Source organism: Haliotis rufescens, unplaced genomic scaffold, assembly GCF_023055435.1.
Source record: "Haliotis rufescens isolate VD_foot unplaced genomic scaffold, xgHalRufe1.0.p SCAF_3, whole genome shotgun sequence".
Classification (NCBI taxonomy): Eukaryota; Metazoa; Mollusca; class Gastropoda; order Lepetellida; family Haliotidae; genus Haliotis; species Haliotis rufescens.
Genome location: NW_025964001.1, coordinates 64,599,768 through 64,617,952, shown reverse-complemented (window position 1 = coordinate 64,617,952; position 18,185 = coordinate 64,599,768). Strand labels below are relative to the sequence as shown.

The following is an 18,185-nucleotide window of genomic DNA, read 5'->3' as shown; positions in this document are numbered from 1 at the left end:
GACAATTTGCAAACCAGATATATATTACATATAAAGTACCAATATACAGCAAGTTTTTGTGCATGCGCGGAAAGTTTGGCATTTTCTCATTTCAGTCAGTCAGTACAAAACATGTCAATAATGATATGTTTGTTTCCCCGTTCAAATATTCATAGGCTTCTTCAGTGGAGTAGTTTAGTTATTAACAGACGAGCAAAAGATACATTACCAAACGAAAAGTTGGACACGTTTCTTCCAAACCCCGTATAGTGTTACAAAACTGTTGAGAATCTATCCCCTAACACAACTGAAACATTTTGCACGTCTTTATCAGGTAAGTGGAAATTGAGTTTGAAGTGAAAATGTTGCTGAACGTGCATCATGCCAATCAACAAAGGGGTATAAAAGGAACAATGTTTTGTACATTCACACTCAAACCGTGGACAGTGACAAATAACATGCCGATATTAATGCTGCAACAGAGAGAACAGACCACTGGAGTGATACGTTAAGTAGCTAGTTGTAGCCAGATGACAGTAACCAGATCCATGGCAGACTGGGCGGACGAAAGACAGGCTTGGGAATGGCAAACCCCCTGACATGGGCCATCCTGTCAGGCACTGGACAGTATCTAGAAGACCTTACAATATCAGAGCTTACAGATCTTGAACACTGACGTCTAAGACGCCGAAAAGAGAACACTGAGGAGGAACAGAAGCTGGCTAAGAGTCATGTTCCCAGGCGGGAGCAGGTTCCAGCTTTTCAGAGAAGATGGAAGAGTTCTGGTCTACTGACAACGAGGAGATCACTTGGACCTTCAAATGAGAACACGACTAGTTCGCCCTTATAACAGGGATCAAACACAAGCTCCTAATATAATTGGAATCATACAATCGACATTGCTGATTTTTTTTTTAATAAATATGGAAAGAGTTTGTCGCTGTTTCTTATTACGGATTCGGTAAGGGTGTTTTGCCACTTGTTTTAGCACAGTTTATGAAGTAGCCATGATTTCAGTGTCAGCGATTTGATTGAGGCGCTCGTACACTGTCGAGTTTTGTCCTTGACCGTGTGATTGTTCCTAGTCCAAATTCAATCCCAGCTCTTGACACTTTCGTTACCTTCCGGAGTTGAGAGCTCCACTACAAGGAACTTGTTTACCGACTTATTTACAGTTATCCACTTCCGTGAACATTATGATTTCAGATGCTTCGAAGAATGCTGACTGTACTGAGTGAGAGGAGAGAGAGATGAGACCTTCGTTCAAAATCCTGACTTGTAACTTATCTTCTTTTCCATACTTATTGGAAAACACCGAATTTGCTTCCTACTTCTAGCGCTTTTCTTATTCAAGAATAGATACAAATGCTTTGTTCAAGACAGATACTGGACATTCGCGAGTGCAACTGACTTTGGGTTGGTCAATTTAATTTAGAGGTAACAGGCATGGGGTTCTATTAGCTGTGCACTCAACTGCGTATGTGGGGTCTGGGGAGGAAGCCTTCAATGCCACACTAAGCAATATGTCCCCGATATCGCTCCTCGTATTTGGTGTTCCGCTGATGGATCAAAACATGCTGAAATTTAATATTTGAAGAGAAATCGAATATATTTAAGGATTGACCGTGTATTTTGCACAGCGAATCGCGGCGCCCCAGATGACTCGGCCACCCGTGCCCCCGCAAAACTGAAGAATACATGGCAAGTCAGATAGAAGACGTAGTGGACAAGATGTTTGTACATAGCAAAACTCCATCTGTCTGACATGCATCGTGTGGAAGTTTGATATTTCGATGAATAAGATTTTCCGTATTTCCCACGTGACATATTGGATAAAACATCAGTGCATATTGACTTTGCAAAGGTTAATCGTTGAGTGTGTTCTGATTATTTGTTTGTATACTACTCAAAAGAAATTAAGGATCATCGAATTCTTTCATTTTACTATAGTTAAGCTGTCATCCAACGACACAGTTAACTTTGTTATGTGAAAGAATCAGGTGATCCTTTACTTTCTGGAGCAGGTTATTTATTTCCAAAGCTGTGGTAAGAATTGGCCAATCGAAGGCAGAAATCATGTGTATTTCCGTGCGATCATTGTAAGCACGTGGCCGAAAGAGTGGTTGCTTCTACCTCTAGGAAAAAAACCTTACTTCTAAATGTTAAAACTATTGACAAAATGAGGAAGACCTAGATAAACTATGTTATATCCAAATAGCCTTTTTATTCTTTTACCAGTTTATGGATCGGAGCTGATAAAAGTGACTGAAGCGGACTTAAAATATTCACGGATAGATTTTTCCCAAAATGTTTTTAGGTTTTGCGTCTTCCTTCTCTCATCACCGTTTGCAGAATGGCGATATCGGTGACATGGTTGTCGAAGTTTCCGCAGTCGCATCCCTGACTGGAAACAAAAGAAACCATGGAATGGAAACCGGAAGTCGGATATTATTAGTTATGGTGTCTTAAGTTGCCGTATACGGTGTCATATTAGGTAAGCAGAATAATATTGGGCGAGGCGTCATACTTTTCTGCTAACCTAATATTACACCGTAATTGGCAACTAAAGACACCATAACGTATTGATTATGCCGAAATGTTTACACTGTTTGGTATCTGTGTCAAAGTTGTCAAAGGTCAAAGGGAGACTACTCTTAAAACCTCAGAGGCCAAACCTTGTTGATAATTTTCGTGCCGGTGAGGCGCCAATATGGACCATGTGATATTTATCATCCAAAAACTGGCTCCAGCAGGAGATATCGCTTGGTTGAGATCAAAATTGCATCACAATACTTTGCAGACCATTGTGACGTCATTGGTTACCATGACGTCACAATCAAATCACATCACCAAAGGCTCTACTAATGAAGCTGCTAGCAATACTTTTTACACGTAAGACACTTCTAATTACTGTCTACAAACTGTAAGAATGATGTTGGATGATAAATATAATCTCACCCGAGTGTCTTTTGATATCAGATATATCAACAACTTTTATCAACTCGTGTTATATTTGATATCCAAAGACACTTGGTTGAGATTCTCTATATGATTACAGGCCATATGTTTTGGGATCCTCTCCCAGGTGGTGATGCAGAACAGTCCATAAACCTTGTAAGCAGCATGCACCACCTTGTAGCACATCATTGTAGCACCATGCACCACCTTGTAGCACCATGCACCACCTTGTAGCACCATACACCACCTTGTAGCAAAACCTTGTAGCCATGCACAAACCTTGTAGCAAATCCTTGTAGCATCATGCACCACCTTGTAGCACTACCCTGTAGCACCATGCACCACCTTGTAGCATCCCCCTGTAGCATCATGTACCGCCTTGTAGTACTACCCTGTAGCACCATACACCGCCTTGTAGCATCCCCCTGTAGCATCATGCACCACCTTGTAGCACTTCCCTGTAGCACCATACACCACCTTGTAGCATCACCCTGTAGCATCATGCACCACCTTGTAGCATCCCCCTGTAGCATCATGCAACGCCTTGTAGCACAACCCTATAGCATCATGCACCACCTTGTAGCACTTCCCTGTAGCACCATGCACCAGCTTGTAGCACTACCCTGTAGAATCATGCACCGCCTTGTAGCACTTCCCTGTAGCACCATGCACCGCCTTGTAGCACTACCCTGTAGCACCATGCACCACCTTGTAGCATCCCCCTGTAGGACCATGCACCACCTTGTAGCACCATACTCCACCTTGTAGCAAAACCTTGTAGCCATGCACAAACCTTGTAGCAAATCCTTGTAGCACCATGCACCACAAACCAGTGATTAATATCATGAGCAGCACTCCATGTATCACTCTGCAACTTTTTGCCACTAGTAAACAGCCAGTGCCTTGCAACATTGCTGAGGAGCTGAGCTGTTAATAGTCCCGCCATTATGTTACAGTTTGCCTGAAACTGAAGCCAAACGATATAACGTCCACAAACAGTCTGTAAAAGGCGACTATGCTTTTCGTAAGAGGCGACTTACGGGATCGGGTGGTCAGGCTCTCTGACTCGGTTGACATCCTTGAAGCACCATGAACCGCCTTGTAGCACTTCCCTGTAGGACCATACACCACCTTGTAGCATCACCCTGTAGCATCATGCGACACCTTGTAGCACTACCCTGTAGCATCATGCACCAACTTGTAGCACTACCCTGTAGCATCATACACCACCTTGTAGCATCCCCCTGTAGAATCATGCACCACCTTGTAGCACTACCGTGTAGCATCATGCACCACCTTGTAGCATCCCCCTGTAGCATCATGCACCACCTTGTAGCATCACCCTGTAGCATCATGCACCACCTTGTAGCACTGCCCTGTAGCATCATGCACCGCCTTGTAGCACTACCCTCTACCATCATGCACCACCTTGTAGCATCCCCCTGTAGCATCATGCACCGCCTTGTAGCATCCCCCTGTAGCATCATGCACCGCCTTGTAGCACTTCCCTGTAGCATCATGCACCACCTTGTAGCACTTCCCTGTAGCACCATGCACCGCCTTGTAGCACTACCCTGTAGGACCATACACCACCTTGTAGCACTTCCCTGTAGGACCATACACCACCTTGTAGCAACCCCCTGTAGCATCATGCACCACCTTGTAGCACTTCCCTGTAGGACCATACACCACCTTGTAGCACCACCCTGTAGCATCATGCACCACCTTGTAGCATCACCCTGTAGCATCATGCACCACCTTCTAGCATCCCCCTGTAGGACCATACACCACCTTGTAGCATCCCCCTGTAGGACCATACACCACCTTGTAGCACTACCCTGTAGGACCATACACCACCTTGTAGCACTTCCTTGTAGCATCATGCACCACCTTGTAGCATCCCCCTGTAGCATCATGCACCACCTTGTAGCACTACCCTGTAGGACCATACACCACCTTGTAGCACTACCCTGTAGGACCATGCACCACCTTGTAGCATCCCCATGTAGGACCATGCACCACCTTGTAGCACCATGCACCACCTTGTAGCACTACCCTGTAGCATCATGCACCACCTTGTAGCATCACCCTGTAGCATCATGCACCACCTTGTAGCACTACCCTGTAGCATCATGCACCACCTTGTAGCACTTCCCTGTAGCATCATGCACCACCTTGTAGCATCCCCCTGTAGCATCATTCACAACCTTGTAGCATCCCCCTGTAGCATCATGCACCACCTTGTAGCACTTCCCTGTAGCATCATGCACCACCTTGTAGCATCCCCCTGTAGCATCATTCACAACCTTGTAGCATCCCCCTGTAGCATCATGCACCACCTTGTAGCACTTCCCTGTAGGATCATGCATAGCCTTGTAGCATCCCCCTGTAGCACTATACACCACCTTGTAGCACCACCCTGTGGCATCATGCACCGCCTTGTAGCACTACCCTGTAGCACCATGCACCACCTTGTAGCACTACCCTGTAGCACCATGCACCGCCTTGTAGCACTACCCTGTAGCACCATGCACCACCTTGTAACACTTCCCTGTTGCATCATTCAGTACCTTGTAGAACTACCCTGTAGGACCATGCACCACCCTGTAGGACCATGCACCACCTTGTAGCACCATGCACCAACTTGTAGCACATCCTTGTAGCACCATACATCACCTTGTAGCACAATGTACATCCTTGTAGCACCATGCACCACCTTGTAGCACATCCATGTGGCACCATGCACCACCTTGTAGCACTATGCACCACCTTGTAGCACCATGCACCACCTTGTAGCACATCGTTGTAGCACCAAGCACCACCTTGTAGCACCATGCACCACCTTGTAGCATCACCCTGTAGCATCATGCACCACCTTGTAGCACTACCCTGTAGGACCATACACCACCTTGTAGCACTACCCTGTAGCATCATGCACCACCTTGTAGCACTTCCCTGTAGCATCATGCACCACCTTGTAGCATCCCCCTGTAGCATCATTCACCACCTTGTAGCATCCCCCTGTAGCATCATGCACCACCTTGTAGCACTTCCCTGTAGGATCATGCATAGCCTTGTAGCATCCCCCTGTAGCTCCATACACCATCTTGTAGCATCACCCTGTAGCATCATGCACCGCCATGTAGCACTTCCCTGTAGGATCATGCACCGCCTTGTAGCATCCCCCTGTAGCACCATACACCACCTTGTAGCACCACCCTGGAGCACATTCACCACCTTGTAGCAGCACACTGTACCACATGTACTGCCTTGTAGCACCACGCACCACCTTGTAGCACCAGGTATCAGGTGCAGGTGCTTTCAACAATAATTCAGGAAGAGAAGCTGAAGCAGAAAGTTGCCAGCAGGTTCTTCGTGATATAAACAAAATCGGCTATGGTCCACTTCGCAAAACAGTGGGTCAATTGTTGTGAACTAGCCAGTCAGCATGAAGAAAAACTTGTAATGCCAAGTGAGAATTATACTGAAAATAGTTTTATCTATATCTCAGCCACAATGGTAATATAACCTACATATGTAACAGTGTTTCAACCACAATTTCTTGCATGTCTTCTCTTTGAGAATCAAAATTTAATTTTCGGTTAATTTGATTACTTAACCCAGTGATACATCAAAGAATACATGATATTCATCTTACAAGAATATGTCGATGGTCAGAGGTGAGGTCAGGTGAAATGGGGTTTAACGTCGCGTCTAAGATTATTGCACTTTTATAGCGACGTGCATGCACGTGTATGGCTGCTTGTACTAGTCCGGACTGATGCCGATTTATAGTGCTAGCACACTGAGATACCATGCCGCAGTTTAACATGAATACCCCACTCAGACACAGTGTACTGACTCTGAGCCGACCAGTCCTTGTTTTAGCCCCTTAATGCCGAGCGCCAGACAGGGTAACAACAAGTACCACCTTTTAACGTCTTTTGGTATGACGAGGCTGGGGATCGAACCCCGGACCTTCCGCTCTCCGGGCGGACGCTCTACCATTAGACCACGGAGGCGGTCGTCGATGGTCAGAGCTGTTAAGTGGATGCAATATCTTTCTACCAGGTCAGTTTCGTTGACGTAGCAGTATTTTAGCTCTCATGTCTCCCATCAGAGAATGTGTCAACAGAGTGTTGACGATGATAACCTATAGCTCATATATTTCTTAATATTCAAAGGCTTATAAAATGGTAATAAAATTATTTGTGCTCTTCTCAATATTACTTTACGCTGCTGACTTTACAAATCATGGTTCAGACAAACCAGTGATTAATATCATGAGCAGCAATCCAAGTATCACTCTGCAACTTTTCCCCACTAGTAAACAGCCAGTGCCTTGCAAGAATGCTGATGGGCTGCACTGTTGATAGTCCTGACATTGTGTTCCAGTTTGCCTGAAACTGAAGCCAAAAAACAGTCCGTAAAAGGCGACTATGTTTGTCGTAAGAGGCGACTGACAGGCTCGCTGACTTGGTTGATTGCATAGATTGATGCTCTTGATGTCAATCACTGGATTGTCTGGTCCAGACTCGATTATTTACAGACCGGCGTCATATAGCTGGAATATTCCTGAGTTCGGCATGAAACAACAAACAAACAACCATCAGAACAACAAACAACATTGGCGAGTTATACTACTTTATTATATCATGCTTCATTGTTGTCACCATCCAGAAGCTAGGATGAAACAATGAAGGTAATAGCAGTTTGTAATACTGGTTGTCACAGCACTGAAGTTAGGTTCGTTATCAGTGGACTTCACATCTACAGCTGGAAAACTTGTATATAATGCTCTGTACCCCAGCCCAAGGAACAGCATGAACAAAACATAAGTATACTGACAGGTAATATTGATAATACTAGGATAATATTCACAATTATGTTTGGAAATGAACATGTATATGTTTGATGTAGTAGTTGACAGAATGGTGTAAAGATTCACAGGTCAAGCCAATACTGCTTCTTCTTCACGAGGCAAGGAAGTTAACTGACTTTAAAAGTCCAGTTTCCACCCTTGCCGAACTAGGCTGGAATTCCTGGGCTCGATCATAGCGCCACCAGTGGCTATAACGAGTTATGTCCCTTCTAAGCCTCTCCTGTGGACCAATCAGATTCCACCTCTCTTATCACTTGCATTTGCTTCAAACAAAATGGCGGCACCCAGTCAAGATGATCTGATAGATAATCAAGATCTATATTGTTATAAAACGGATATTTCATCGCGAAGTGCATCAAATCACATGAGCACCTTGATTAAAATCATGAAAAGATTTGGTAAATATCTGTTGACAACGAGTTGGCGGTGTACATGCTTTGCAAATCCTGCAATCGACCGAAATCTACATGACAGTTTATGAAGCGGATTTCGTTGCAAGATTTTGATTGGACCATGCATAGACTTATTAGTCCATAATGCCAGCCTAGTTCGGCGAGGGTGGAAGCTGGACTCTAATACTCAGTTAACTCCCTTGCCTCAGGAAGATGGTACTGCTCTTGTTTTGGTGGAAACTTTCATACATGACTGGTACTAGAATAAAGCTTCAAAATGTCATGTTTGTCATCATCAAAACACTTCATGGTTAATATTGTTGAAAACATTTGGTGAGAACTTTTTATAACTAAAGGATGTCATGTTGTAAACATTCATATCTCATTAAGAATCTTACATGTAAATGTTATTTTAAAGCATGATTTCATGATTGTATATTTGGTTTGGTAAGTTAAGAAAAGCAAATTCATCCATCAAAATGTGACAATGTGTAAAATTAAAGATGCATGATTTCAAATACTGGTATTGACATTTGACACTTGTATATAATCATTATAAGAATCAATCAGACATAATTTAGTAAATGACTTCATGGTATTTGATAGAGTTACATCCACCAATATTCCTAATTAACACATACATTATATATCTTACAATAGTAAATCTATCACAAGCTTTTTCAAAACTGCCAACATGAAATACATCTCATGATTGCTCCATCAATCATGTGCCTTCAACACTGATTACATTTTGACATACACTTACCTAAAAAAACTTCCCATGACATTTAACAACCTGCAGCAAAACAAAACACATACTTTCTCTTCATCAAATCCCCTGCCAAAACAAAAAATGGCCCTGAAAGTCCCTCCTCCCAATATGTCTCCGCCTATGCCACTCTAATGATTGCAGAGCTCTTGTATCGGTGAGCCGCCTGAGGCTGAGCGATCTTCTTCATCTTGGGCGTGTGAGCCTCCATGTCCCGGATGTTGGCCTCCCGCTCCTGCTCCTGGTTGCGATGCAGGATCTGGTTGATGCAGTACTCGGACTCCTGGCCACACTCGGTCAGTCTCAGGTCCATCTGGGTGATGGTGGTGTTCTCCTCCATCCCCTCCTGCAGCTGCTTGCCTCCGTCCTGCAAACATACACACCATTAGCAGGGCAACAACCATGTCAAACATACACACCATTAGCAGGATGCCAGTCATGTCAAACATACACACCATTAACAGGGCGCCAACCATGTCAAACATACACACCATTAGCAGGATGCCAGTCATGTCAAACATACACACCATTAACAGGGCGCCAACCATGTCAAACATACACACCATTAGCAGGGCAACAACCATGTCAAACATACACACCATTAGCAGGGCAACAACCATGCCAAACATACACACCATTAGCAGGGCAACAACCATGCCAAACATACACACCATTAGCAGGGCAACAACCATGTCAAACATACCCACCATTAGCAGGCCTTAACAATGTCAAATATACACACCATTAGCAGGGCGCCAACCATGTCAAACATACCCACCATTAGCAGGGTGACAACCATGGCAAACATACACACCATCAGGAGGGCGTCAACCATGCCAAACATACCCACCATTAGCAGGGTGCCAACCATGGCAAACATACACACCATCAGGAGGGCGTCAACCATGTCAAACATACACACCATTAGTAGGGTGCCAACCTTGTCAAACATACACAACATTAGCAGGGCGCCAACCATGTCAAACATACACACAGTGTGCCAACCATGTCAAACATACACACCATCAGCAGGGCGCCAACCATGTCAAACATACATGCTATCAGCAGGGCGCCAACCATGTCAAACATACACACCATCAGTCGGGCGCCAACCATGTCTAACATACACACAGGGCGCCAACCATGTCAAACATACACACCATTAGCAGGGTGTCAACCCTGTCAAACATACACACAAATTAGAAGGGAGCCAACCATGTCAAACATTTACACCATTAGGAGGGCGCCAACCATGTCAGACATAAACACAGGGCGCCAACAATGGGAAACATATATTCACACCATTAGCAGGGGGCTAACCCTGTCAAACACACACACCATAAGCAAGGTGCGATATCTCCTGTGGGATCCAGTTTTGGATGATAAATATCACATGGTCAATGTTGGCAACTCACCGGCCCCAGTCTGTTGCAGGACAGGTCTATGGACTTGACGGTGTTGTTCTGCATCACCACCTGGGAGAGGATCGCCGCTGTTGGTTCCGCCATGTCGTTACTGCCGACGTTCACTTCCCGTAAGGTTGTGTTTTTCAGGAGTGACCGACAGATGGCTTGACCTCCATCGTCTCCCAATCTGAAATAGAATCAGTGCTCAGGTCCGGTCATCCAGGAACTGAATAATACTCTGTATCATATAAAGGCTTGTGCTTTCAATTCAATAAACCAATTTGATAATCATGGCGATGCCTTCTTTCTCAAAGAAACTATTGATTAACGGTTGTAATTTCCATCAGTGTCCGAAATAACTGCCTGCCCACCGGTCTGTGGCAGGTAACTTTTCTGTAGGGCTGCATGAAATTTTATTTCACCTGCCCGACTGTCTGGCAGATACTTTTACAACTACTTACATTTTATTATACTTTCTTGTAGAAGCTCAAGTAATTGTTAGCATTATTTCAACTGAATCAAGACACGATTTGTCTCATATTTTAAAGATTTTTCAATATTTGTAATATCTGAATGCGGGCAGGTAACTTCAAAGATGGGCAGGCAACACTTATAGGTCACCTGCCCGACTGTTTTTTTTGGTTTCATAATTATTTCAAACACTGATTTCCATGTGTCATGTAACATGTTATGAACAAGACTGACATGGAAGACATTTGGCACTACGTGATAAATCAGGCGGTTCACTCAACAATTGTATTAACATACATTTCCTGAAGCTACTTCACTGTAAATTACATCTTAAACATCCATTATTTTAAGAATGACATTACATTATACAAGTATTATTACCCTCATGTGCATCCTTATAGACAAAATCATATATTAGGAATAAATATATGTTATGCTTGCCAAAAGATTTTTCCTGATATATACTGTAATATGATATGATATTTACAGTACAGAAACATTTCATGCTGGTTAAGGCTACAAAAAATAAGTCTTGGTTCTCAGGTACCACCCACATCATCATAAAGTTTGCCGGATGTTTCATTTTAATTTCCATTTTAAAAACAAACAAACAAATCCTTAAATATTCCAAGTACAACGGTTTTCAAATACTGTTTATTTAGTTATGCAACTGTTTATTTCATTACATACCAGTTTGAACAACTACAAAAAAACAAAAAAAACACTGCCCGCCCGTAATATATTTTCAAAAGCCTGCAATATATTTTCAGAAGCCATTGCCTGAGAAAAAAACTTTTTCTTGCAGAGTTATCTTTTGATTGTACAAAGAGTAAACTTATGTCACCAGGAACTTATTGAATCTTTTTAGTTTAATTTAATCATTTACACCCTAGTTCATTGGTCACTAATATACATTTTATTTGGAACTTTTTACAATACTCTTTGACATGTAACTTATTAATGGAGTCATCCAGCATGTAAAGGGAAACTGGTTGCCGGACTTTAAGTTGTATATATAGAGACATAACAGCTTTGTACATTTCACAAACTCATCAACATCCCAGAGTTTCCTCAGGATTTAGTTCCTCCAACAAATAAAACTTTGTCTGTTTATAATCAGATAATCTGAGACATCAAACTAATTTTGCAATTCCCTAAGCTCAAACTGTCCCTCCCTTTCCCAACTCTTTTGTCCATCACAGAAGATATTAGTGGAAAACTTTTCAAACTGAAATAAAGGACACTTCATTATCATTATTCAAAAATAAGACAATCAAAGTTCCTGTAAAGGTGCCACTATTCTTCTTGCTGGGTTTAAAAAAACATTCCATTCTCAATTAATTTCTGAAAAAGTGATGTAAGCTTTATATTTGATACAATTTTGTTTGGCAATGAATAAATTTCAGAAAGTTTGAATGAAGTGTCTTTTGGCACAATCCATTCAAATATGATTGCAAGCCACAGATTCCATGGCCGATTTTAATTAACTACGTTTTCTCCAAATTTAATGATACATTTTTTAAATACATTTTCTATTATATATGTGGTGATTCACTCAAACAAAGTGGATTCATCATGTCTATATTATTATTCCTACAGTGAAGAAAACAGAATCTTGGATCAACCACAATCTAATTCTCAAGCAGCCTACCGGGGAGAATGTCTGGTCCAGTCGTCTTAAGCGCCGCGATCCACTGCGCAGAGTTGCGTCCCTTGGGCACGCCAGAGACCTTTGATTGTGGGTTCAAATCCCGGTTCGCCCGATTATGTTTCTAGGTTTGTCAGCACCATACCCGTGCTCATCGGTTTCACCGAAGTGGTAAACGTCTGAGGCCTGCATCACTTCGGGCTTTACTCCCACATAAGTTGACATGCCACGATATAACTGGAAAACTGTTAAAAGTGGCTTTAAACCCAACTCACTCACTCACTCAAACCGCCTACCTGTTGAGCCTGAGGTTGAGGAACTGCAGCGTTGTGTTTTTAGTGAGAGCATGAGCGATGGCCTGGGCCCCTGCTGCCTTGATCTGGTTGTCACACAAGTTGAGACGAACAAGCTGACTGTGATTATTGAGGAACTTGCCAACTGCGCGCGCTCCTCGGTCACCGATCAAATTATGCGACAAATCCAACTCGATGAGGCTTGGGTGATCAAGAATATGACTGATCAAAACTCGCACTTTGTCTTCATCCACTTTACTCCTGTGCAGTTTGAAAACCTTGAGCGTTTTGCACTTAGCAACACATTCTGCAAGCTGCAGACAGTCCCTGGCTGTGAACTGAAACAGATTCCATTCAAAATTCATGCCACAGTCTTTGACACCGTAGGTCAGATGAAGCTCCTCCAGGTTGGGCAAAGCTTTGAGGACGGGAGTGAAATTGAAATGATCACATTCTGGTTCTTCCCCTATATCACTGCCAGCATCCGAAGCTTCGTCAAAATCAGGACCCTTTGGCGCCTCTCTGACAGGTGGGAGTAACTGATTAATGTCAATCTTCTTAATATAGTTGGCAGATAGAGCCAGAGTTTCAGTCAACTTGGTTGGGTCTGTGGTTTCAGGAACAAAGTGTTCAATAATTTCTTGCAGATGTTTCTCAAAGTACATTCGTTTCCAGCTTTCACCATAAGCAGAGACGTCACAGATTTCCCAGCGTGCTTTGCAGCATCTCTTCCAGTAGTCTTCATCCTGGACAAGATTAGCTGTTACTTTTAATGGGAGGCTTGGTGATATCTTCTCCAGGACCTTGTTCTGGTGTTTTGGTAAGAGGTCAGTCAGAATTTCAGAATTGTCTGATGGAAAGAAAATTCAATTTCATTAGCAACACAAAAACACGAGAAAAAATTAACTTGTTGCATTAGTAACATTGTAAATATTGATACTGATAATGCTATTCTCCATACGTGACCCACCGGGACAAAAGGGGCCTTATGGTTGCTAGGATACAATTGTGCTGTGACGTCATAACGACGTTTGACGTCAACTTACTTCAGTGAAGATCGCGATGTGTGTGGACTGTACAAAATATTTGATTTTTCTCTGGTTAGTTTGTGATGTAATAAAAGCATTATTTAAAAACCTCCTCAGCATACATATCTACTTTCAATTCATAAGACATTATGTCTAAAAACTGTAATTATTGCATAAACAGTTATAAGTCGGAAAATGAGTCCAAATGTTTGATGCCATGTATCTCTGTAATAGATATGAATTGAAGCTTGTGAATTGTATTTTTATGTGCCGAAGATACCGTTGTTTTAAAATATAATGAAAAGTCAAAATGTGACTTTTCACCCATTCACACATAGATAGTCTCACCCTCGGCTCTTTTGATATCAAATATATCAACGAGCGTTGATATATTTGAAATCAAAAGACAAGAGGGTGAGATTTCATTTATCATCCAACATCATTCTTCCAACTTTTTAAGTTTGTAGCCAGTAATAAGCAGTCTTAAGTGTAAAATGTACTGCTAACAGCTTCAGTAGCAGAGTCATTAGTGATGTCATTTGATTGTGATGTCATGGTAACCAATGACGTCACAATGGTCTGCAAAGCATTGTGAAGCAATTTCATTGTAGCATACTACACTGTAGATATCGCTCAATCTCACCCCAAGGATATCTCTTGTGGGAGCCAGTTTTGGATGATAAATCATAATATTCATGAATGTCTTTGAATTCAATTTTCCTTCAAATTAACACTAGGAATATTTCAACTGATACTGTTATAATTATATCCTAAATGTGAATTGTTTAGAAGTAAATAAGTGAGTTGCTTTAACAATTATTATATATCACGGCAACTAATGTGGGAGGAAAACCCAAAGTGAGGCAGGTATCAGATGCTGAAAATCGTGGAACCCACAAACACTGGAATGGTCCTGACAAACCATGAATATTGGATTTGAACCCTCTATCATAGGATCCCTGCATGCCAAAGGGATGCAACTCTGTACAACTTATAATAACTTCTAGTAGCAAGTTTAATTTTGATTGTTAGATTTAATAGATAAATACAATCTGAATATACTGCAACTACAGAACGTTTTAATCAGATCATTCTAACAACACTTTCTTAATGTTTCACTTTCCCTATTTTATCTAGCAAAACCTGATTATGCTTGTCACAAAGAAGTCCCATACAAATGTCTCGAGGTATGACATAGACACCTGAGTGTAGCATTTTCTGTGATTACGGTATGCTTTCAATAATTACTCAATGCTCATGATGTAAATCACTGGATTGTCTGGTCCAGACTCGACTATTTACAGACCGCTGTATTCAACGTAATAAGCGCCCAGGGCGCTCTCAAAATTAGAAATAGGGGGGTCTTATTAGAATATTATTTTGGTGAAAAAAAAGTTGAAAGATAAATTTCGTGTTTATGCTGACAGCCTGAAATGTTTATGTACGACAGATATATTGTTCCAGAATTTAATTGCCCATGATTAAGGGTGCATATATCACACGAGTGCGTATTATACGCGAAAAATTAAGTCTTGTGTACATTGATCAATTGGGAAGGGGTGCCAATTGGGATTGTTCACTAGCCAATATATTAGCAAATATCGCCATGGGCGCTTATTACATCGAATACGGTAGCTGGAATATTGCTGAGTGCGGCGCTAAACAACAAGTAAAACTAACAAAAACTCACTTTCAAAATTTTCAACAATGTGCTTCACAGAAAGCTCTGTTAGAAGTGGCACTGTTGCAAGTGACCATTCTGGATCCTCCGCAATGATTCTTCTCATGTTCCGCCAGTCTGCCGCTGGATTATCTTTGGCTGATCCTGTGGGGGTTTGAACAAATTCTCTCCCCCTCTTACTTCCCTGACTCTTTCCACTCTTGTGGGAACCTGCTGACCCCGCTCTAGAGGTTGGCTTCGAACCCCCCTGGCTCTTGGGCCCACTCTTCGTACTCTTCGCATCCTCATCAGCAGGAGAACTCTGTTTATCTCCCCCCTCACTCTGCTGAGTTTGTTCTGTCAGTGGTGGTTCAGCCATCCTGTAAAGTGTTGTTTGTTGTCATTAATATAATTGAAAACAAGCATGAAATACTCATATCCCGCGCCAATATGACATTGTGTGCAAGGCATAAGCCCTCCGGAAACAAGCACTACCACCATTTTCAGTCTAAGTAAAAGTTGTTGCTATGGAAACTTGAAAAATTATTTTTATTTTAAAATCTCCAATTATCAATAGGCACCAGTTTAACACTAGACCTATCTATGTGCCAAGTTTGGTTAAGATATCAAGACAGAAGACAGAAGACAGAAGGACAGATGGACTGCACCCATTCCTGAATCTCCCTTCAACTTCGCGGAGGTGGATAAAAAGATTTGCAAAGGAAAGTGACATTTTTCATTACCATAGTTACAAGAAAATACAACAAGCTGTTTCAACTTTCCTAGAACAGGGTTAGAAATTGGCACTAGTCCTATAGTCCTTGCCAAACTGCCCAATAGTAAAGGTATCCTAAGGACTAGTAGAATTTGGCATTTTTAAAGGTTTTGCTATATATCTATCTATCTATCTATCTATCTATCTATCTATCTATCTATCTATCTATATATATATATATATATATATATATATATATATATATATATATATATATATCATTATAAGGCTATAAAGTTTGAAAAGGACATAATTAATAAATGATTAGCTTTTCATCCCTCTCTGACTCAGTACCAAAGGCCAGCCTTAGAATTTCATTTTACAAAGTACCAAAGACGAAGAAACTCTGTTTCGTTCTTTCTACATACCTGATGAAATACACCTGATGAAATTAACAATTAAAGTATTGTGACCTCATAGCCTTCCAAAAGATAGATATGGAGGTTGTATACTTTGGACTTATCTGCTTATTATCCAACATCATAATGAGACAGGGTTCTTGTCATCAAAGGTTCAGTGTACTAACTCAGTGGAAAACAGTTAGGCTAGTAGCATTCAGCAACGAGAAAATTTCATGTGGGGTAAAACATGACAAATAATATACCCATTGCCCAAACTAACGAAACAAATTATCTCACAGAGCAATCAGATTTTATTTTTGATTTGACATGGTTGGATCGAAGTATACCGGAAATGATTCTGCTAATAAAAAGCTTTTCTTAAAAGTAAACGACATTTCTAGTTACCAAAGTCAATTAAGATTACTACTTGTTTGTTGACAATGCATGGCACTGATGGGGTTGTACGCCATTATGAAACTTCTGTTTTTGAGTAATTTTGTTTATGTGATTTTCGATGTTGATGAACTGCTTTCAGTTTCAAGGTTTTATCAGGTAAATGTAAATGGGGTCACTTTTTCTGGTTATTTTGAGGTAACACATGCATTAGACCAGACACCTATCCGCTATATTTGTTTGATGCTACCAATACAGCCACACACGACAGCATCACTATTTGAAAAATAGGGCGAAGAAGCTCAAAATAGGCATTATGACCTGCTTGCATTTGTATGGTTTAATATGATTAGACCTTGAAATTCAAAATTAAAACGATGTAAAATTGTTGAAAAGTGGACATCAACGCTGAAAAAGTACTTAAAAATTGAAGATCCTTGGCGTTTGACAACCCTGGGGACATCCGTCAGAGCTACACTCCAGCAAACACATATTTTGTATCTACTTTGGTAATAAAACATTACATTTACTCACGAAAGCATTTAATTAAAGTCATACAGTGAGGGGGGGACCCAAACTCCCTGTTATTTAAGTGAGACAACAAAAATGGTGTCTGAAAAACTTAGAAACCGTTACTATGGGCACATCCTGTGTCAAAATGGCGAAAGGTGTATGAGATATACTGCATTCTTGACATTTTGAGTATTATCCCCTATATATTTGCTTCTTTTTTGTGTTTTTAAAAAAAATATATATAGATGAATATAACCAAGCTATAAACCAAACTTAACATTTCGTACACAAAACTTTCCCTCCAAAGATGGAATTATCTTGAAGGTAAAAAAATTGATGGATCAACAAAAAACAAATGGATCCATCATGTTATGCTAAAACGGGAATGTTTGTTAATAAACTGATAAAACAAATTAGACTATAATGAAACCTGACGTGTTAGCCTATATTCCCCGATACACTTGTTTAGCCTGGATCAGCTAAACAAAATCTATATGCTCTTGAAAGCTATTACATGAATCATTTCAACGATACTACCTTAAGTCTGAATCGAAGTGCCTTCTTTCGTCTCTGTTCAGAAATCAAACAAAAAATCCGTAGACATAACGAGCAGGAACCGACGTTGTGATGGGGAAAGCTTCCTTTGCCAACTTGTTGAAAGAGTTGCTATGGATGCA

General features: G+C 41.4%; 1 protein-coding gene across 1 annotated transcript; it reads right to left on the bottom strand.

Moving 5' to 3' along the window:
- Window positions 1-7,567: 7,567 nt before the first annotated feature.
- On the bottom strand, window positions 7,568-18,181 carry LOC124152822 (dynein regulatory complex subunit 5-like). Its single transcript, XM_046525869.2, has 5 exons — window positions 18,046-18,181; window positions 15,517-15,866; window positions 12,802-13,648; window positions 10,396-10,573; window positions 7,568-9,347 (listed from the first exon to the last, which is right to left on the bottom strand). Exons 2-5 carry the CDS (start codon window positions 15,863-15,865, stop codon window positions 9,102-9,104), a joined length of 1,620 nt encoding a protein of 539 aa, XP_046381825.1. The 5' UTR covers window position 15,866; window positions 18,046-18,181; the 3' UTR covers window positions 7,568-9,101.
- Window positions 18,182-18,185: the final 4 nt, after the last annotated feature.

Coding starts and splice junctions, on each gene's coding strand:
- LOC124152822 (XM_046525869.2), bottom strand. CDS start 15,865: ATGGCTGAACCACCACTGACAGAACAAACTCAGCAGAGTGAGGGGGGA. Junction 10,574..12,801: donor CTCAACCTCAGGCTCAACAG/GTAGGCGGTTTG, acceptor ATTCTATTTCAG/ATTGGGAGACGATGGAGGTC. Junction 9,348..10,395: donor CCTGCAACAGACTGGGGCCG/GTGAGTTGCCAA, acceptor GTATGTTTGCAG/GACGGAGGCAAGCAGCTGCA.